The following is a 20,708-nucleotide window of genomic DNA, read 5'->3' as shown; positions in this document are numbered from 1 at the left end:
CCCTCGGCAGCTGCCCTTAAAACCCACCCCACAGCTGCTTCCCCTCCGGCTGGGATTTTCGTGCTGGGCTGCGACTGCTCTCGCCGTGTTCCTGTAGTTGGACAAGGTTCAGAGCCACGCTCAGTCCTTGCTAACAGACCTGCAAATGAGAGCTAATTAACCCAGAGAGATATGGAAACTGTTTTTCCATTTTATTTTTTTTTTTAAGAGGATTATCAGGTTTGAGCTGCTCCTATTTCACAAGGGAGCTTAGAAAGCAAACGGCTTTTGCTCCTGTTTGGTTTTCCGGCTGCTGCCTGGGGCAATCAGGAGATAGGAGGAATTTGAGTGATTTCTGACACAAGCCTCCAGATTTCCCCATCGCCTGCCCCAACCAGCCCGTTTGGGGACAGCCTTCTCTGCCTGCGAGACCTGTGGGGCTTGCACCTCTAGGATCTCCCACAGCTCCAGCCACAGGGCTTGGCTGGCCCTGTGGGTGCCCCGGTGGAGTCTCCAGGCACTGGTTCCCTCTTCTTTATCTGTCCCGGTGCTCCTTTCTTCAGAAAGGCCCTTCCCCATGGTGAGCGAAGCTTCAAAGGCCCTGGTGCCCTGATTGTGGGTTGAACAGCGAGGATTTGGTTATCTCAAAGTAGCCAAGGTTTCCAGGCGGAGGCCTTATCTTTGTGTACAACTACGAGGGATTGTCCGAAGGCACCCTCTGTCCTTCTGCAAACAGGGGCTGAGCTCTGGGAAGCATCAACCCCCACAAAAAAACCTGGCAGCCAAGCGAACCAGCGGCAGTCACGCGCCAGCATGAGCTCAGATCCCTCTGCAGGCAGCTGGGCAATCCCGAGCCTGCAGGGTTTTTTGGGGTAGGATGGCTGGAGGTCTGTCTGATTAGGTTTCTGTGGGTCCTCAGCAATGATTGGAATTAAAACTTGCCCAGAGTGATGCTGGAGGGGGCTGCCCTGCTGCCTCAGCCCCGTTGCTTCTGTATTTTCGGTTCCTAAATGCACGAGCCTCCATCTGGCTTTTTTTGAAGGGTGTATCAGCATGTTGCTCCTCCTGGGCGATGGTGAATGTCTGAGGGACCGGTCATTTATTTTCACTCACACCATCCTTTCATCATCTGCAAACTTTCTGAGCAATTAGCATGTTTTCTTCATCAATAACAATGTAAAAATAAGAGAGAGAGATGGAGAGAGGCCTGCTATAGAAGCACCCAAAAAACTGAGGTTGAGGCATCACCCCTGGGGTTTTGTTGGTGCTGAGCACATTTAAGTAAAAGGTGTTGCTAGATGCTCTGCGGTTCTCACTTCCTTCTTTCGGAGGGCACAAAATTGGACAAGTCATGTTTTTGCACACATTTCTACCCCTGCCAAGGCTCAGAGCAGACATAGCTGGTGCCCTTCTCGGCGATCAGCCCCTTTTTTGGGGGTTTCCCTTTGTACACAGACTGGTCAGAAAGAAAAGCCCGCTATCGGTTCGGGTCCATCTCCCAGCATCAGGCAAAGGGAAGGAAAGTTTTGTTTGGTTGATCCTAACCAGGCTTTCCCAGGCTGGGACTTGTCCCCATTTGTCTGTGCAGAGAGCAGGGGGACGTGGATTCACCCAGCGGAGGATGCTCCTGACCTTACAGAGGTGCACTTTTGGCACTGCAGTGCAGCTCCAGAGCCACTGGCACAGGCAGAAATGTGCTCGCAGGCTGCGTGCGATCCCCCTTTCACCTTTTCCTCTGTGCCAGAGACTCAGCAGGACAAAGCAGGCAGCTCAGGGCTTCCCACCCCCTTGTTTCGAAGGAAATGGGAGCGCAAGGACGAGGCTGGATGTGCCTGGCCCAGCTTGCAAACGACCTCTGGCAACTGCCGGCCAGAGGAATCGCCGTCTTCTGCTTTTTCGGTTCCGATTTGGAGTTGGCACCTGCCCGCTTCCTCACGCTGAAAATAGGAGAAATTGGTTATCTGGAGGCCCATCGCCCCGCGGCTTGGTGGCCCTGCTGGGGGCGAGCACCCGCTGCGGGAAGGCCACCACGAAGGGGATGCAGAGCAGAGGATGGGGAGCAGCAGCCTGGGCTGGCCGGGTGTCCCCAGCACGAGGGGACATCCCCCGGTGTCCCCATTCCGAGCTTTGCCATCCCACCGTCTCCCCTCTCGCAACATCCACGAGCATCGCTGTTTTAGGTCGGGAAAGCGCTCGCGATGAGCAACAGCTAAAAATAAAGGCACAAAACCCGGGCTCGGCGACTTCCCTGTTTCACCCTGGGCGGTTTCGGGGCGAAGCAGAAGCGAAACGGGAACAGAAATCGCGGCGCGGGGCCGCGCGGGGGCGCAGCGGCAGCGGCACCGGGAGCGCGCCCGGCCCCGCCGCCGGCTGCGGGAGGGTTTTTGGAGGGGGAGCCTGGGTCCTTGCGCCCCCCCTGGCGAGACAAAGCCGCCAGGAGCCGGGTGCAGCCCTGGGACAAAGGCAGGACAGCCCCCTCCCCCCCCCCTCCAGCCTCCCAGCCACATCGTGGCCCCCTGGGAAATGAAACCCCGGAGGGGAGCAGCCAAGCGGCGGTGCCGGGAGGGCGGAGGGCGGAATTGGGCAGCCTCTGGTCCGCAAGGCGAGCCGCCAGGCAGGCTCTGCCCCCGTTTTATGGAGCAAAGGCCAGCCCAGGCTTCCGTCCGGCAGAGCAGGACATGGCCACCACCGCGTCCTCAGCTTGGGCCGGGGGCACAAAACGAGCCGGAAGAGTTTGATGCCATCGAGGGCCGGGATGCTCGGTGAGCCACCAGCAGAAGCCTTGGGAAGAGGAGCCCGGTGGTGCCATCACCGCTGCGGCAGGGCTGTCCTGCTCCGTGGCTTCATACACACGCACACCTCCTGCTGCCAGCAAGGTGCTGGCCCACGCTCATTGCCTTCGTTAGTAGCAAGACACTAGCAAGCTACACAGGCCATCACATGCAAACACCGATAAAACTTGTGTTTCTGCATAACACCACGGAAAAACTATGCTGGGAATGCACAAGAGGATGAAATATCTTACGGGGACCGATTCTTTGGATCTGTCTCCAGATGTCTTTTGGCTCTTCACTATGGAGCTCGGAGGAGGACGCACAAATTTCCACGCATAAGCCAGAGCTGCTGGTCCCATACACCTGGATATTATAGCCCACACTGCGGGGACAGGGACAGCCCGTGCACACCGAGGGGGAGCTGCTGGTCCCCTCCTGATGGGCCACGGTGGCCAGCACTTCCCCAAAGGGCCACGCTCACCAGGGCACTTGTGCGCATTGCATCGCCTGCCTGGCACACGGGGACCATCAGGTGCCACAAAGCTACCTACAGACCCTACATGGGGACCAACATGGGATCTTGGGGTGACCAATGCGGGATCTTAGGGTGACCAGTGCAAGGTCTTGGGGTGACCAACACGGGGTCTTGGGGTGCATTGAGGGGGGCAATACCAAAAGGGAGAAGGTGGTCGTGGAGGTGGGGGGGCGAGAAGCAGCCGGCGAGAGCCACGGAGAGGGAGCATCGGGGGGGGGGGACGGGGGTGGCACAGAGAGAAACTTTTCCCCCGAGCTCCCCGTTCCTCAGCACGGTGCAGGATCTGGCCCTGGCACTGCGGGATGATGGCCTGGGGCCCCAGCCCCGCCCCAGCCCCGCTCCCCCCTCCGGCACCCCGGGAGGAAGGCAAGAAGGAGGGAGGGAGGGAAGGAGGGAGGGAAAAGAGAGGGAGGGAGGATGACAGCGCCGTGAAGAAAAGCAGGGTACCCGCCGCCCTCCCCGCTCCCGCACGGCAGGACTGGGCCCTCGGGGGTAGGTGAGGGTGGCACTGGGGGACGCTTGGCCGGGGGGGGGGTCCCTGGGGGGTCCCGGCGCCCAGCAGGGGCATCTGGGGCTGGGTCCAGCGGGGGGCTTGGACGGGGAGTTGTGGGAAGTTGGGGGAAGGGGAAAGGGAAAAGAGGGGGGAAGGCACGTTCCTGGGACCAGTGGGGTTGGGGGGTTGGGGGGCTCCGTGGCCGCCCCCCACAGCCCCTCGGAGGCGGCTCCAGGGCTCCGCCACTGCCGCCTTTGTGCTGCCTCCGGCCGCGCCTTTGTCTGCAGGCAGGGAGCCCCCGCCGGGCCTGGGGTGTCCCCGGGACCCCCGCCCAAGCAGCTCCTTCGGCAGCTCGGGGGGGGACGGCAGCGAATAAAAAAATATATATATATTTATAGAGAGAGAGATGGATGCATCCGGAAGAAGGCAAAGCCGGGGTGAGCCGCTCCTGGCCGGGAAGCAGCGGGGCGGCGCGGGGGGAACTTTTCCTGCAGCGATCCCAGAGTTGCATCATCCGGCCCCATGGGCAGCGCTGGCAAGTTAGTGGCAGGGGGCTGCTGGGGGGCTGTGGGCACTGGCTAGGTGGCCACAGGGGCCGTTGGGGTCGTGTGGCCAGTGGTCGTGGGGTCTGGTGGCCGGACCCCATCTCGGCACCGTTGGGCAGCCCTGAGCTCGGCCTGAGCCCGCAGCATCCCCCTGCTGCTCGCCAGCCCCTCACCAGTTGCAGGTGGTGCCGAAAAACCCGGCCGCTGGCTGCGGCTGCCAGCGAGTTTGGTTCGAGTTTGGGTAATTTGGGGTAGGAGTTTGTTTCGAGTTGGGGATTTTTTGGGTAGCTGGGCACCACTCGCTGCTGGGCTGGGTGAAACCCCGGGTGTGCCGCAGCTGCGGGGGTGCTGGGTTCGGCCGGGGTGCTGAGCGGGGCTGGGAGCAGACAGCTCTCCTCGGGCACCAGCCGAGGCCGGGGGGGGTGGAAAACTCACCCCATTCTGGCCACAAATTTGGGCTGGTAGCACCGACTTGCTCCTCCAATGGGCACCTCGCTGGCCCCGGTTTGGCTGAGGCTTGGTGGCTATTCTGGGCAACTTTATAAACAGCGTAGGAATTGACATTTTTTTTCTCTCTCTCTCCTATTTTAACTTGAATTACACGTGTTGTTTTTGAGCAAAAAAAAAAGTACCTCTGAGCGAAAAACACCGGAGGGAGCAGCCGGTGGCCAAAGCGAAGCGGTGCCACGCTCCGTCGCCTCCATCCCGCTGCCTCCTCCCCTGGCTCAGGGGGGACAGGAGCCGGCCGGGGGGGCGAGCTGCTGGACCTGGAGGAAAGGCAGGGGCAGGAGCACAACCCCTCTGAGGTGAAGGCGAGCGGGGAAACCATCAGGTTTCCCAGCCTCGGGAGGGGAAGTAGTTGGTAAATACAGAGGGAGCCAGTTTGTTGTGATTATTTTTTTTTTTCTGCACGGGTTGCAGACAAAGAGCAGATCAGCCCGCACGCCTGCTCTCTTTGTTGTTCCAACCAAGGCTTTCGCTGGGTCCTTTTCCCAACCCGATGGAGCGAAGTGCTCCAGAGGGGTCCCGGGCACTGGCTGCGAGCCGACGCTTCGCCTACCGGCTCTGGGAACTCATCCTCAGCCCGTTGAGTCACCGGAGGAAAATGTGACTTCACCCAGTCACACCTCCGGCTGCTTTTCCCCGCGAGCCCACAAACGCCTTTCCTGCCCTGGATGCTGTCTCCCGGCCGGAGGAGGGATGGGGAAGGGCTGGCCCCATGCGTCGCCCCTCGCCCGCTGCATGGTGCTCGGAAAAATCACGCTGAAATGAAAAGCTCTTTGGGTTTGGGAAGAGCCGGGTCCCTGCAGCCGCGTCCCAGCTCCCCGTGCACAGAGCCCCTCTGTTCCCCGCACAAAGAGCCGCTTGTGGCTCTCCTCCTGCCCCGGCCGGGCTGCGCCGTGCGGTCCCCAGCGAGGAAGAGCTCGAGGACGCCGAGCAGCCCCCGGCCACCTCGCCGGGTCACCGCGTCCCCTTCCTCGCTGCTCTCAAACCAGCAAAGCCCCAGGACGTGCGGGGCTCGGCGTGCTTTCTGCCCGCCCCTTGTGCCTCCCCGGCCCCACGGCTGAGCCCTGCGAGGGTTCAGGGACCCAGCGGCTCGTCCGTTTGCAGCCACTCCTGTATTTAATGAATGACACCCACCCTGGGCCTGCAAATCTGGGGTTTTGCTGGAAATCGCTCTCTGTACAGTCCCCATGAATAATTTCTGGTCTGTGGATCATTTGTGGTTTGTCCGCTGTGGGCATTAGAGAGGGGGAAATCCTGGGCTGGCTGTGCCCAGGGCGCTTGGCAGCGCTCAGAGCACCGGCACTGACCCTTGGAGCCGCCTTCCCAGCGCTCGCGATTACAGATCTGAAACTCATTCCCCTGGCAGCCTCTCTGGGAGCGGCCGGCACCCTCTGCCAGGGTCTGTATAATTTCCCCTCTGGGCTGCTGAAATACTCCAACCCCTGTCATTGCACGGGCATCGGGAGCTTCGCGGGGCAATGGGAAGGCTTTGGGCAGCAGCGGGCGCGCGGTGCTCCAGAGGCGGGCGCTTCGGCAGGGCAGCAGGCACCAGGAGCACGAAAGGCAGGGGTTTACACGCACGGCATGTGATGGAGAGTCGGGCCACGTGGGGCCCTCCGCCTTCGTCCGGTTCCTGGAAACCCCCCGGCTTTCGCTTTGAGACCCAGGGGAAGACGGAAGCCGCGCGCCCCGAGCACGCCGCGGTAGGAAGCCGCCCGGCTCCCCAAAAAGTACCTTTGCCCCCTGCCCTGAGCGCCCGGCCCAGCGAGCCCCCCTGCCGAGGGGGGGATTTTTGGCCGGCAGCAGGCAGGCAGCTGGCAGGGATTGGGTTTCGGCGCTGCTGGGAGGAGGAGGAGGTGCGGGAGGGGGTCTCCTCCGGCAGATTTATTTCGGGAGCAGGGAGAGCGGCGCTGTCAGCAGCTGCTGGGCGCGGGGTGGAAGCGATAAAAGGAGCCCCCCCCTCCGCTCCCGCCACGGGTTTTTACAGCACAGGGTGTTTGCCGAGCTCTTGCTCGCACAGCACAGGGGAATTGCCTTCAGGCCCTCGGCATGGGCTCCCCAGATGCAGAGGTTGCCAGAGAGAGCAGCGAGTGCAGGGGAAGGCCCTGATGTGTCCCCTCCTTGCCCCCGCAGGCCAGGGCCACCTGGAGGGGGATGCTGAGGAGCAGAGGATGCCCAGCAGATAGCGCAGGGCACCGGCAGCCCAGCCGGGGGCTCCCCTGAGGACAGGAGGGACGTTCAGAGGACGCAGAAGCCCCGGCTTCCCAGCTCTCCCTCCCCATGGAGAGGAGATCCTCCTTGCCTCAGGATCTCCGGGAGGTGCTGCACTGCCTGAAGATGAGGAGCAAGTACGCCGTGCTGCTGGTGTTCGTCGTGGGTCTGGTCATCATCGAGAAGGAGAACAACTTCATCTCCAGGTAGGAAGCACGGGACCCCCTGCTTTTAGCCCTCTGTCCACCTGCCCTGCGTGCTTGGCGACCCCAGGTCCTGCAGGGAGAAGCGCAAGGGGGTCCCCAAAACCCCTAGAGGGATGGAGGGGTGGCCTCAGCCCCAGGCTCTGCTCGCTCTCCCGCAGGGTGTCGGACAAGCTGAAGCAGTCCCCGCAGGCGCTGGCAGAGGCCAACGACACGGAGGCCAGCCCGATGCCGGCTGAAAATGGGTCCCTGGCCTCACTGCGCCAGCTGGACGCCGCCTTCTCGCAGCTGAGGATGCGGCTGCGCAACGTCACCCTGCAGCTGGCCGGGGGGCTGGCAACAGGGGGGACGGTCCCCCCGGAGCCGCGGCGGCACATCCTGCTGATGGCCACCACCCGCACCGGCTCCTCCTTCGTCGGGGAGTTCTTCAACCAGCAGGGCAACATCTTCTACCTCTTCGAGCCGCTGTGGCACATCGAGAGGACGGTCACCTTCGAGCCAGGTGGCGCCAACGCGGTGGGGTCGGCCTTGGTGTACCGCGACGTCCTGCAGCAGCTCTTCCTCTGCGACCTCTACATCCTGGAGAGCTTCATCTCCCCGGCGCCCGAGGAGCACCTGACGCCCTTCATGTTCCGGCGGGGCTCCAGCCGCTCGCTGTGCGAGGAGCCCGTCTGCACGCCGGCCGTCAAGAAGGTCTTCGAGAAGTACCACTGCAAGAACCGCCGCTGCGGCCCCCTCAACGTCACGCTGGCGGCCGAGGCGTGCCGGCGCAAGCAGCACGTGGCCCTGAAGACGGTGCGCATCCGGCAGCTGGAGTTCCTGCAGCCGCTGGCGGAGGACCCCCGGCTGGACCTGCGCGTCATCCAGCTGGTGCGGGACCCCCGTGCCGTGCTGGCCTCCCGCATGGTGGCCTTCTCGGGCAAGTACGAGACCTGGAAGAAGTGGGCGGCCGAAGGGGCGGCCCCGCTGCAGGAGGATGAGGTGCAGAGGCTGCGGGGCAACTGCGAGAGCATCCGCCTGTCGGCCGAGCTGGGGCTGCGGCGGCCGGGCTGGCTGCGGGGCCGCTACATGCTGGTGCGCTACGAGGACGTGGCGCGGGCGCCGCTGCGCAAGGCGGAGGAGATGTACCGCTTCGCCGGCATCCGCCCCACGCCCCAGGTGGAGGAGTGGATCCGTGCCAACACGCAGGCGCCCCGCGACGGCAGCGGCATCTACTCCACGCAGAAGAACTCCTCGGAGCAGTTCGAGAAGTGGCGCTTCAGCATCCCCTTCAAGCTGGCGCAGGTGGTGCAGGACGCCTGCGCACCGGCCATGCGCCTCTTCGGCTACAAGCTGGCCGGCAGCCCCGAGGCGCTGACGAACCGCTCGCTCAGCCTGCTGGAGGAGGGACCCCCCTCCTGGGTCACGTAACGCCAGGGGGGAACCGGAGCTGGGGACCGGAGCATCCCGGCGACGCAGAGCCCCAGGGCCGCGTCGCATCCACACCGATGGGTTCCTCGGGAGGGGCAGCGGGGGTGCTCCGGCATCAGCTCCGCTCCCCGTGGAAGGGGGAAGGATGCGACCCTGAGACAGAAAAGCTGAGCACAAGGGATAACCCCGGGGCCAGCGGCAAAACCTGACCCGTGCACCAGCTTAAATGGCACCAGCTCCTTTCTGTAAGGAGCCACTGAGCCGGGGAACCGGAGGACGCAGCCGGGAACCCACAGCCCCCATGCGGGGGTGACTTTCTGGGAGGTTTGTGCAGCCTGGGTGCTTGCCAAAACCACACTACGCCCTCCAAATGCCGCTGTCGCAGTCAGGGAGCACTCCTGGATGGGATTCAACATTGAAAGCAGCGCTGCTGCCCTGTGGCCACGCGTGATGTGGTGCCCAAAGTGGTGCCACACCAAGCACCAGCGGCACAGCGTGCCAGCACCAGCAGGGACCCGAACCCCAAAGGCCTTACTGGTTTAGTGCCTTCACACCAGCACAGACTGGGAACTGCCCGCAGAGCCCCAGCCAGCAGCAAGATGAGGTGGCTTCTCGGGTTTGTGCTCTTCAGTGTTGGTTCGGGGGGGTGTTTGTTTGTTTTTAAGTTTGTTTTCTTCCTTTTTCTCTGTGTACCGGGGTTGCAGGGCAAATCTATTTATTTATTATGTGAAAAAGAGGGGGAGGTACACCAGGGGTCAGAGCTAAGCCCAAAAAATCAGACCAGCACAATGTGCTGCAGAGAAACAGGGACACCTACAGTGGAGGCAGGGGGATTGTGGCCCATGGGAGAGTCCTAGGAGAGGCAAACTGGGGATGCAGCTCCCCAAAAAACCCTGGCCACAGCAAGGCAGGGATGCTGCCATCAGCAAGCACCGGCCACAACCTCACACCGGGGCGAGGATGCTCACTGGAGCCCGCTGCTTGCCCTGGAGCAGCTGAACCTCATCACCTGCTGAAAGCTGTTTCACTTGACTTAATTAAAAATTTTAAAAAAATAATAATACGAAGGAGCAGATTCCAAAGCATCTCCTGTCTTGTTGGTGTTCATCCCCTCCAGTCCCCCACCCCATAAATGTGGCCCATAAGCCACAGGCAGGATTTGGAGAGCCCATCGCTCCTCCAGGAGACTTGGCAGCTACCGAGGACCCTCGGGGGGCAAAGCGAGGGGTCCCCGTCGCTGTCCCAGAGCCCAGCACGGCCACCCGCGGCTCGCTGAGGCCACCAGCCCCCTTAGACAAAAGCAAAAATAAATAAGCAAAACTCAGCCGCCGTCGGCTCGGCTCTATTCCTGCCGGCGCAGAGCGCTGGGACCGCCCGGGCTCCGGCAGCAAGCCGCAGCTCGGCGAGCTCACAAAAGCTGCGTTTTTTGACCCAAAGCAGAGAACAGAGGCGGCATTGAGGAGCGCGGGGAGCAGCCATGCCAGAGCCGTCGGCAGCCATCCTCCTGCAGCAGCCGGGGTTTTTCCTTTTCCTCCTTTTGCTCCGCTTGCATCTGGCCTCAATATGTGACGGAGCCGGGGTGCTGGATGCTGAAGGGCTCTGGAAAGGAGGCAAAAGCAAGGTTTGTGCCGAGCAGTGCATGAAAAATGCTGATGTGGATGGGTTGGATGGGTCTCCTCATTCACCCTGTGCATGGAGAAGCAGCCTCGGCTCCCCCAGTGAGCAGGGTTTTGTTTGGGAGCCTCCCGCTGGGCAAGCAACGGGTGGCCAGGCTCAGCTGTACGCTGGGATGGGAACGGCTGTTGTGCAAAAACAGGGGGGGGAAACCTTGCCCCCATGGATGGACGGGCCCTATCCTGCACGCCGGGGTGGGAAAGCAGACAAGCAGCCCGGTTTCTGCTCTGGAGGGGCAGATGCTGGAGGAACTGAGCCTTAAACTCCTGGGAGCATACAGCAGGGGAAGGCTGGAGGCTGGAACAAGGTCTTTTCTGTGTAAGAGTACCCATTGCTTTGGCCCGGGCTTGTGCAAAGCAAATAAACAGCTCAAATTAAACGGGGCTTCACAAATCAGGGGGGGCAGACGCATCCCTGGCTGGCAGCCCTGGGAACAGGGCTTCAGAGGGTGACGAACGGCAGCGTCCCCATCCCCATCCCTCCCTGTTGGGCAGGGAGGGACAAAGCCAGGCCTTGGAGGGACAGGCAGAGCAGCCAGGGGAAATACAGGGAGAGCAGCCAGGGCAGGGGGAGCCGTGCTGATTTAAGGCAGAGGGGAGGGCTCCGAGCCCCTCTCACCTGCGTCACCGCACTGCCTGCACAGCCGCAGCCTGTGCTGGCTCCAGCCTGTAATTTCCAACTGAGCAGGAGCATTTCTTCCTGGAGATCCTCCAGCTTCCACTCAAAAGTGTCACGGGACAGAAAGGAAACGTGCCCCCAGCCCATGCGGATCGCTGCAGTGGCTAATTGCTCTCGTTAGGGGCACGTAGCCATGGCTCCCACACAGAATTGGGGCTCGGCAGTGCCAGGCACACGGCTCCTCCTGAGGCCAAAGCAGCCACAAGTTGTCACACAAAGTGCCTGTGTCACCTCCCCACAGCCCCAGGCTGTGCTGAGGTCTCCTCCCAGCACACCCAGTTGGCTGCAAGAGCTTTAACTGGCCCCTAACTGGGAGACCACATGCGAGGACAGTAATGGTGCCCAGCAGCCCCCAGGCTGAGATGCCACAGGTGCAATGGGGTGCACCTCCTACTCCCCTTGGCCCCACCAGGCCTTGCTCTGGTCCTTCTCTGTACCATTAAGGACATGGATTTGGGGGAAAAAGGACGCGTTTTCAGCCTGAGGACCTACCTGAGTGTCCTGCTCCACTCACACGGGCCATGCCAGAAGACTGCATCCACACCAACACCAAAAATCCCTCCCTGGGAAGGATCCAAGCTTTATGAAATAAAACAGCTCCCAAAAGGCTCAGGCTCACCCCAACCCAAACAACCCTCTTTATTTCATGCCCTAGAGCTGCTCCCTCCCCTTTATAACCTGCCCTAAACAGGTCAGTGCCTGCAGCTGTGCTGCGTCCCAGTGCTGGCTCAGGCGCCCATAGAGCCAGCCGCAGCTGTCCTTCGGGGAAAATGGGGGAAAATTGGCAATTAGTGTCACCAGAGGGAGACTTTCTGCAGGTAGCCCAGTGAGGGGACACATGCTGGAGGACAGGGCCACCAGCCGAAGCCTGGAAATTAATTTTAAAAAGCCATTTTCCAGCTTGGCACAAGGTTTATCTCGAACATAAGAAGCCCCTGCTGCCCTGCCGGCCCTCCTAACCCCCCGTCCCCTTCTCCTCTCCTGCTCCAGCTCGAGTTAATGGGATTGGGCTTGCTAATCCCCCAGTACTATTGGAGGGGATTTCTGCACCGGGACCAGGAGCAAACCTATGGCCAAGCCACCGTGTGCCCCATCCTCCCTGCTGCCCAGGCCCAGCCTTGCCCGTGGTGGGCTCAGCGCGGTCCCTGCGGTCAGGGCGAGGGGCTGGGGGCTGCAGCAGACATGGACAGGTTGGAATTAAATGACAGCCTTGTTTTCTGTTGTGTTTTTTTTTTTTTTTTTTTTTTTTTTTTAAGAGGCTGCATGCCTGACCAGACCGCATTTCTTGGTCCGCATCCCATATTTATCCTGTAATTACACCTTCAGACAAAGGCTGCCTGTCTGCGAGGGCGATTTTTTTAAGGACACGGTTTTATTACACGTTGTGCTTTCACTGCCATGAAATCCTGGGGAGGGGGAAGAAAACGCCCCACAATTCGGGGGTGAAAGCTGTTCTTTCTTGAAACCCAGACCTCTCCCTTCCCATTCCTGAGGAAAAACCCGACCACAGACACACATCCTGCTTCTCCGGCACCCCGCGAGGAATAACGCCACCAAAAACAGCACCGGTTTTGTCCCATACGAGAAAGATGTCACCCAAGTGCTGAGCCTTGTGTTCTGTGCTGCAGGACCAGTGAGGTCCCATAAAAATCCCATAAAAAACGTCCTGGGTAAGGCTGGTTGAGATCTTTGCACCTGCTTGGATCACAGCACCACAAGTGATGAATTCCCACAAGCCAGCGTTTTGCTTAAATTAACACCCACCACAACTTTGGCTCTAGAGGGCCGGTGAAGATGTGCACTGCACGAAAACCAAAGGCATTTGGTGGAGTTTTTGGAGCAGGCTTTCCTCCAAGAGAGGAGCTTCACCACCAGGAACAGGGGAAAGTTTTGTGACCCCAGCTCCCCACAGCTGCTCGTGCAATACAAAGCCCAGCTGAAATGCAGAGAGCCATGAGCTTTGCCTTTTTTTACCTGAATCCCTTTTTTTTTCCACGTGGGATCTGCCTGTAAATGCACATGGATATTTTGCCCAGCCTGACCGACACAAGGTGGCCTTGGTGCTGAGGGCTGTGGTCGGCGGCCAGCGGCTGGGCTTCTCCAGCTGATGTCACCGAGGAACTGGAAATGAAAAAATGAGCGTGGTTGGAGAGGGAATAAATAAAGCAGAGCCTTGTTGACTCTCGTTGAAAGCAAATTTTATTTATAAGGTAAAAAACAGACAGTGTTGACGTTTAAGAGCAGCCGGGAACTGGCCTGAATTGTTTTTTCCAGGCAATTCTTTGCCCTGGGTTAACCCAATTCCACCCCAGGTGGTGGCAGAGACCCCTGCGGCACACGGGAATGACCAGAGCTTGCTAAGAGCTGTCCTTAAGTCCTGAACCACCTGTTTTCCACCAGGGAGAGGTCTTCCCTGGTTTCCCAGCAGAGATGTCGGTGAGGGGACAGATGGGACCTGAGCATCCTGAGCTCTTCCCGGAGGGAACAGTCCCACACTCAGAGGGACTTGAACCAAACCTGATTAGGGGAGGACACGGAGACAGGCCTGGCCAAAAGCAATCCTTCCATCACGTCTCAGAAAACGCCGGCACCTTTCCAGGAAAGCATCTCTCACCCCTACGCCTGCTTTCAGAGCAGGACGGGGGGACTGTGAACGTGCAGAGGAGGGCAGGAGGCAGCCCCCCGGCCCACAAGATGTGATGCTAAACTCACCGCTTCTGGGGCATCCCAGAGGTGGGACAAGCATCTCCTGGAGCCCCTTCCCTATGCTCTATTCCCTTACAAACAAGAGAGACAAACCCTCTTTGAAGCTAGCCAGCTCCTTCTGCAGCCATCTGCTTGCAGACGGCCGGATAAATGCCATCAAACACCACGTTGGCCAACGCTGAGCACACACCTCTGTGCAGAGAGCTCCCCGCGACCACACTGCCTTGAGCAGTCAGACTTTTTTCCCCATTTGCTTGGGGCTCGACGTGAGGTTTCCCGAGCTGGTCGCAAAGGCCCCTTTTACCTCCGCTGTTTGCTCTGGGTCCTGTTTGTGCTGCTGGCCTTGTCTTTCTTGTTGGTGCATCTCCAGCTCACCGCCTTAGAAGTTTTTCCCCTTGTTTTTCAACGGTGGCCCTGACCTTCTGGTATTAAACTGGATTCTTGTGATCACCCCATCTGCCCGGGAGCAGAAACCTCACTGGGGTGTGGAGCTGCCCCTGCCACCGGCTTTGGCTCAACTTGAAGGCACACAGAGGAAAAACAAACCCACCCAGGGCCATGCCCGGGGATGTTTTGCCTTTGTCTTGGAGGCAGGTTTAGGAGATGTGCGTTGTGTCCAGCAGAGATAGGGCAGGAACAGTGACTGCTTTGTGGCAGGTCCGGTGCAAATATCCCTAATTAAGGTTTTTGGCACCCTCCATGCTTGCAGGGCCTTTGTCAGCCTCCCTGCGATGGAGGACACCCAGCACGTCCCCATCCCATGCCGAGCTGGCTGCACCCTCTGGCGGCCACACTGCCTCCCTCGCAGCATCCTACCAGCACGCCCTGAAAATGCTGCTCCACCCCAAAGCGTGGGCACGATTTGGGATTTTCTGCCTCTTGGCTACCTACAGTCAACGGGCAGAACCAGCCCTCAGGGAGCGAGCTCAGCTCGGGGCCCACCTCCCCGTTTTTCCTGAAAAAATGCAAATTCCTTCCTCCATCCCCGCGGGTGAGGTTTGGGGGGAGCGCTCCAGACCTCGATATGGGGCTGGTGGGTGCTGCAGGAGGAAGGAGGAGCAGAGGCGGCCTCCAAACCCTCACATCAAGCGCGGGGCAGCTCTGCCAGCAGTGTGCACGGGAGCTATAATTACCACGGGGCCGGCCAGCTATATTTATCCGCAATGCCGCAGGAGCCAAAAGTCTTCGGGGGCGATTTCTGAGGTCTGGACGTCCTTTTCACTGCAAACCTCTTCTTCAGCCCGAAGGGAAAACCATTTAAAACATGCTTGTAGCCCAAGGAGCTCGAGGACTGCAGGTGGGGCCTGGAGCTTGCAAAACACTGCTGCAGCCGGAGCTGCAGGGATGCATCGCTCAGCACAGCTCGGCCCGGCTCGGCCCGGCTCAGCACAGCTCGGCATGGCTCAGAACAGCTCGGCACGCCCCGCGGGGTGCTGTGCTGAGTCAGAGGGCGGGTAAGAGGCGGGCCAGCCCCAGCAGCGCTGCGCTGGAGCCTTCCTCACCCTGAAGAGGAGCGTCAAGCGGCCCCGTGCCGAGCCCCTGCCATGGGCTCCCGGCTGTCAGTGGATGACTCCGTGCGCGTCGTCATCGTCGGCGGTGGCTTCGGGGGCACGGCGGCCGCCAGCCAGCTGAAGGCCTGGGCCATCCCCTTCATGCTGGTGGATATGAGAGATGCTTTCCATCACAACGTCGCTGCCCTGCGGGCCTCCGTGGAGAGCGGTAAGAGGCGAGCAGCATGAGTGCTGTGGGCCTGCTGCCTCGCGGCCAGCTCCTGTACCACACCCCGGGGCCCTGAGGGGAATAACGAGGAGCAGGACACTGGAGGGGCCTCCCCTGCCCCTGCCGTGCTGAAATGTTTGACATTTTCCACCTGGAAAACAAACACTTGGCTCTGGGAGGTCCCACGTACCGTCTGTGTTAAGCTAATCCCATGGCTCACGGGAAAAATGAGGCATAATTATCCAGATGCTCTTTTTTTTTTATTTTTCTTCAAGAACTTAAAAGTTCACTGAAGTGAAACTCTCGGTGGATGGAAGGAGCAAACGGGTGGCATGGGTGAAATGCTGCCTCGCTCAGCAGTGAGGGCACATGGGACAAAGTTCAGTCAGAGACAGGCTCGGTCTTGTCTGGGGCACCCGGCTCACCCCACCTCTCCAGGAGCTGGGGATTTAGGGGGGAAATTCAGCTTTCAGGGCTAGGAACGGTCGTCAGAATGGTGCCAAAACCTTGTGGGGTTTGTTAAACCTCCACACGGAGGAAGATCTCTTTCTTACCATCTCCCCCTACCACAGGATTTGCCAGGAAGACTTTCATCTCCTACTCCATCACCTTTGGCGACAGCTTCCGACAAGGCCAGGTTGTCGGCATAGACCCCGCGAGGCAGCTGGTCCTGCTCAGCGATGGTGAGGTGGGTGGTGCGAGAACTCATCACCAGAAAGCTGGCAGCCTTTTGGGATCACCTGCTGACGCTGAACGTCAGGCTGCAGCAGGGTGCGCTGCGAGCCTCTCCTCCTCGGGTTTTCTTCGGCTGGGTTTGGGCTGCAGGAAGGCAGTACCCCAAACCCACGCCACCTTGGGTTTGGTTGGAGAAGGAACTTGGAAATAAGGCTGCAGGCAGCTCTTTGTGTTTGGGGTCCTCTGGCAGTGGAGGGAGCAGGATGAGCAGGATCACAGGGCGCCTGGTCACAGAAAATGTGCCTGGAAATGGGAACAGGAGCGTGACTCTGCCAAAGGAGGGAGGGTGCGCACATCACCGCACGGCTGCGTGCTCTGGGCAGAATTATGCCCTGGGAAAAACAAACTAGACCTTGCCCCCAGAGTCAGATGAGCTGGGAATGCTGCTCGGCTGGGCTCTGACCCATGTGCTGCCCCCCGCTCAGAGGGCAGAACACTGATCTGATCGCCCCTTGGCCTGGCTGAAATACCTGACCCCAACCAACGGCCTAGATCTGTGCTGCAATAGGGGTGTGCCGCAAATACTCCATCCCACCTGGTGCTCAGATAAGCTTTTGTTTTCAGGGCTGGATTTAGAGCTCAATTAACCCTGGAGCTCAGATCCTTATCTAACCACAGGAATAAACACAGGGAAGGAGCTCCAGGAACTCCTCTCAGCCCGAGCATCTCACCTGTGTTCAGAAGAGGGTGAAGGTGGGAGGTCAGTCTGTTATTCGTGTCCCTCCGGACTCCAAACTCAGAGCTCCAGCTGATCTCTGGAGCCCTCTGTGATGGCAGCTTCAGCGACTGACACAAATACCAGGTTATTGCCTGTAAGCTTGTGGTAGTTCAGACTCTTTTTAAAAGTCTAACATCCCGTTCCACCTTCTGCCCTCCCAGGAGCTTCACTACTCCCATCTCATTCTTGCAACAGGCAGCAATGGGCCATTCCCTGGGAAGTTCAACAAAGTCATCGACATGGAAAGCGCCATCCAGACCTATGAAGACATGGTTAAGGAGGTGAGGAATCAACTTATTTCCCAGGAAGCCTTCCCTGCCTTAGTTCAGCTCGCGCCACCATGGGTAGCTGGAGCTATCTGTGTCTGAGGAGGAGACCACAATGCCTGGAGGGGTAGGACAAGGAGCATGAGCTAGCTCGTTTGGTGTTCTGCACGCCATGGGGGAAGCACTATCTGCACAAGGGGAGACCTGAAAAGCGCAACAGTATTACAGTATAGACAGGGAGGATACATGGGGTTCTCATTTTTGTTTCTTCCTAACAAACTAGGTGTTTTACTGGTGTTAGGCTGACGCCGTACATCAGAAGGGTCTGCTTGCAGAGCGGCTGAAGGTACCTGGCTTCCTGCACAAAACCTCTCTCTCATAACATCGGTTTCTTCTTTACTTCAAGATTGAGAAAGCTGAGCGCATCCTGGTAGTGGGAGGTGGAGCTGCCGGCGTCGAGATGGCTGCAGAGATCAAAACAGAGTACCCAGCCAAAGAGGTAGCAGCACATTAGTTACATTAACTTGTTTTTGAGACTGTTCTTTGTTGGGCCTGCTGGAGGTATTGGAGATCACTGCAAATCAGGAGCTTCAAATGCAATGCCAACCTTCCTCCCCACTGCCGCCTCTTCTGGGAGCACCCTTATAGCCTGTCACCAGCAATTTTTGACACTAGATGCCCTTCACCAAGCTCACTCTCTTTGGGCATTTTAGTGGGACAGAAGGAAGCTGTCTATTGCTGCTGCCACATATGTGGTGTCCTGGCCCATTCCTGCATCCCCATTTGCTATTTTGTCCCCAACAGGTCACCCTCATTCACTCCAAAATTGCACTAGCTGATGCAGAGCTGCTCCATAGCGTCTGTCAGGAGGTGAAGGAGATTCTCCTCCGGAAAGGAGTGCGCCTCCTATTAGGTATGGACTTACCGCCTCTGAAGATCTACAAGCTGCTCTTCCTTCAGCCTAGTAAAGGATTGTGACCCAGGGTTCTCTGTCCCAACAGGTGAAAGGGTAAGCAACGTGAAAAACCTCACAACAAACCAGTTCCAGAAGGACATGGTAGTAAGGACAGAAAAAGGCACAGAGGTGGCTGTTGACATGGTGGTCCTGTGCACGGGGATAAAGATCAACTCTTCAGCATATGCCTCTGCATTTGGTAAGTGAAAAACACCGTGTGTGGTAAAGCAACATAGTTCTTCAGTGTTTTCTACTTGAGTACCGTGAGGTTAGAAATCAAACTTACACAACCTGCAGCGGTTATTCCATAACACAGCAAATGTTCCAACATCACATTAAATACTTAACTGTGAAACATGACCTCCAGAAACTTACAGATGATGAGACTCACCATCTTCTTCGGCTCCTCCTGCTAATACCTGCAAGGAACCTCAGTGTCCTAGTTCAGCGTCAGGCAGATTACACCTAGAAGTTGGTGACAACTCCTGTCGTCAAGGCCAGGATTTCCTCCCAGATAATGCGCTTGCAGAGTTCTGAGCACAAACAGGCTCAGCACATTTGGCATTCTTGCTGCACAATCAGTGCCACAGGGCATTCAGCAGATCAGTTTTCCAGTAATACATCCTCAGTCTGAGTCCCTTACAGCCCACTACAGCTATGGAGTGGTGTGACCATTACCCAGTCCCTTTCTCAGGCTGTGTACGCTAGATCTGAATGATTCCATGTTCCCAGACATATCAAAGGATAATTCGTTGTATCAGAATGTGCAATAATTAACTACAGCAAGGCAAAAAGCATCTCTTGTGTGATGTAGATAAGAGGACGAAAAACTAACTCCCCTCTTTGTGTCAATGACATGTTGATAATATCAGCATTTTGGGGTCTTAGGCATAGCGCACAACCCCAACCTGAAAACTTACTGTTTGGCAAAGCAGGAGACAAGCTGGCAAGTAATGGAGCTTTGCGCGTTAACGAGCACCTCCAGCTGGAAGGCTACGAGAACATCTACGCCATCGGGGACTGTGCAGACCTGAAGGAACCCAAGATGGCCTACCACGCTGGGCTCCACGCCAACATCGTGGTGACAAATATCATCAACAGCCTGACACACAAGCCGCTTAAAACCTACCAGCCAGGTAAGGTCATCTCTTAGCAACTGGCTTTAGCTGTTGAGCTGCTTTTCTGCAGGGAACAGACTTTTTAACACGTATGCATCATAACTTGCATGGGGTGCTAATTATAGGTGGGGGAACCCACAATTGGGGTTGACTATATAGGCTTTATCTTAGTTCTTGCCAAAGACCCTGCAGAAGTTAATTACGTGCGTCAGTCTAGGTAGAGAACACGTCCTTTCTTCACTAACGTCTTCCTAATTAATCTACTGGTGGGTGTCTGCCATTCATCAGTCTTGGTTCCTTTTCTTCAAGTTCCTTACTGTCCAATTAAATCCTAGAAATAAGGAGAGGACTTGACTTTCTCCTCCCTTCTCCCCTTAAATGATACAACAAGCACAAACTGAAAAATCTAGTCAAAAAAAAAAATCTAGCTAGGTAATGGGTCTCATTGATAAGCAACTGATTTGCAAATACTTACTGTAATTATCGTGAAAGCTGTTCCATATGGATGGGAGATATCTGGACAGCTGCTGGGTTTTTAAAGGTTGTCCAGTCTACTTTTTTTTTTCTCCACTTAAATTTTGTCGTTTACCTCTTGGACTCCCTCCTGGGAGGACAAAGTCATTCTACACTACACAGAGAGTCAGCCAAATCCTTCCACTGTGCAGCTCTAAAGCAAGAGAAGTGCCTGGCATCTCCTGTTACACCATCAGGAGATTAGAGCTAGCCTTCAGTTTTTCTGAAAGGCTGATGCCTCCTGAAAAGAGGGAACGAACAAGGCAATCTCATAGAAGTAGAACAGATGGTAGAAAGGAGAGAGTTGCAAGTTGTTCTCCTTGGGCCTGCTCCCTTCCTTGTCACACAGCACATGGGTTACTGCGCTCAGCAGCACATGGATGGGGAGGAGGCTGCTGGGGCCAGCGGAATTACAGCACCTACATGGAGTATGGTTTGGTATTTAGGTTTGAAATTGCTTAATTTAAGCTGTCTCTTCTTTCCAGGCTCCTTAACATTCCTGCTTTCAATGGGTAAGAATGATGGCGTAGGGCAGGTGAACGGCTACTACGTGGGACGCCTCCTGGTGACCATTGCTAAGAGCCGGGACCTGTTTGTCTCCAAGAGCTGGAAGACAATGGGACAGACAATGCCCTCTTAACAGGGGACTAGAAACAAACCAGCAAGGAAGTCAACAACTGGAAGAAGGTGAGGGTGCACTGTTGTTGCTTGGACAGACGGATGCTGTCTCCCACACCACCTCCGAAAGCCACCCTTCAGTGTAATACATTGAAGGGGGCCCTGTGTTACTGTAAAGGGGAAGGAGGCACTTTCCAAATTAATGAGCAAAGTTCTCATCATAAAAAACAAGGAAGGAACATTTCGTTTACTTTCCTGGTGAGATAGCTCTGAGCAAGAAACTTGGTTTACCTCCATTTGTAACAATAAACACTGTGGTTTTCAAAATGCGTGGCTTGTTTGTTATGTGGT

At 57.6% G+C, this 20,708-nt stretch overlaps 2 protein-coding genes across 8 annotated transcripts; both read left to right on the top strand.

The window, feature by feature from the left end:
• Nucleotides 1–3,036: 3,036 nt before the first annotated feature.
• CHST3 (carbohydrate sulfotransferase 3) lies at nt 3,037–9,701 on the top strand. 6 transcript variants are annotated; one of them, XM_040564557.1, is made up of 4 exons: nt 3,689–3,780; nt 4,180–4,218; nt 6,967–7,250; nt 7,409–9,701. In XM_040564557.1, the coding sequence occupies exons 3-4, from the start codon at nt 7,114–7,116 to the stop codon at nt 8,655–8,657; spliced, it is 1,386 nt and encodes a 461-aa protein (XP_040420491.1). In that variant the 5' UTR covers nt 3,689–3,780; nt 4,180–4,218; nt 6,967–7,113; the 3' UTR covers nt 8,658–9,701. The 6 variants fall into 6 exon arrangements, with proteins under 6 accessions (XP_040420495.1, XP_040420490.1, XP_040420491.1 ...); XM_040564561.1 differs by lacking the exons at nt 3,689–3,780; nt 4,180–4,218 and adding an exon at nt 3,037–3,285; XM_040564556.1 differs by lacking the exon at nt 4,180–4,218 and having other exon boundaries at nt 3,652–3,780.
• Nucleotides 9,702–15,161: 5,460 nt separating this feature from the next.
• AIFM2 (apoptosis inducing factor mitochondria associated 2) lies at nt 15,162–20,684 on the top strand. Of its 2 annotated transcripts, none has more exons than XM_040564562.1 (8): nt 15,162–15,434; nt 16,007–16,122; nt 17,049–17,168; nt 17,560–17,652; nt 17,958–18,066; nt 18,155–18,307; nt 19,041–19,244; nt 20,225–20,684. In XM_040564562.1, exons 1-8 carry the CDS (start codon nt 15,260–15,262, stop codon nt 20,377–20,379), a joined length of 1,125 nt encoding a protein of 374 aa, XP_040420496.1. In that variant the 5' UTR covers nt 15,162–15,259; the 3' UTR covers nt 20,380–20,684. The 2 variants fall into 2 exon arrangements, with proteins under 2 accessions (XP_040420496.1, XP_040420497.1); XM_040564563.1 differs by having other exon boundaries at nt 15,168–15,434; nt 19,044–19,244.
• The last annotated feature ends 24 nt before the right edge of the window (nt 20,685–20,708 follow it).

Source organism: Cygnus olor, chromosome 7, assembly GCF_009769625.2.
Source record: "Cygnus olor isolate bCygOlo1 chromosome 7, bCygOlo1.pri.v2, whole genome shotgun sequence".
Classification (NCBI taxonomy): Eukaryota; Metazoa; Chordata; class Aves; order Anseriformes; family Anatidae; genus Cygnus; species Cygnus olor.
The sequence above is the reverse complement of the archived record's forward strand: the minus strand, read 5'-3'. Positions and strand labels throughout refer to the sequence as shown.

Bases quoted from the DNA above. Each gene is read 5' to 3' on its own strand.
- CHST3 (XM_040564561.1), top strand. From the start codon at position 7,114: ATGGAGAGGAGATCCTCCTTGCCTCAGGATCTCCGGGAGGTGCTGCAC. The intron at 7,251-7,408 runs GTAGGAAGCACG...GCTCTCCCGCAG, and splicing joins GAGAACAACTTCATCTCCAG to GGTGTCGGACAAGCTGAAGC.
- AIFM2 (XM_040564562.1), top strand. From the start codon at position 15,260: ATGGGCTCCCGGCTGTCAGTGGATGACTCCGTGCGCGTCGTCATCGTC. The intron at 17,169-17,559 runs GTGAGGAATCAA...CTTTACTTCAAG, and splicing joins ATGAAGACATGGTTAAGGAG to ATTGAGAAAGCTGAGCGCAT. The intron at 18,067-18,154 runs GTATGGACTTAC...CTGTCCCAACAG, and splicing joins AGGAGTGCGCCTCCTATTAG to GTGAAAGGGTAAGCAACGTG.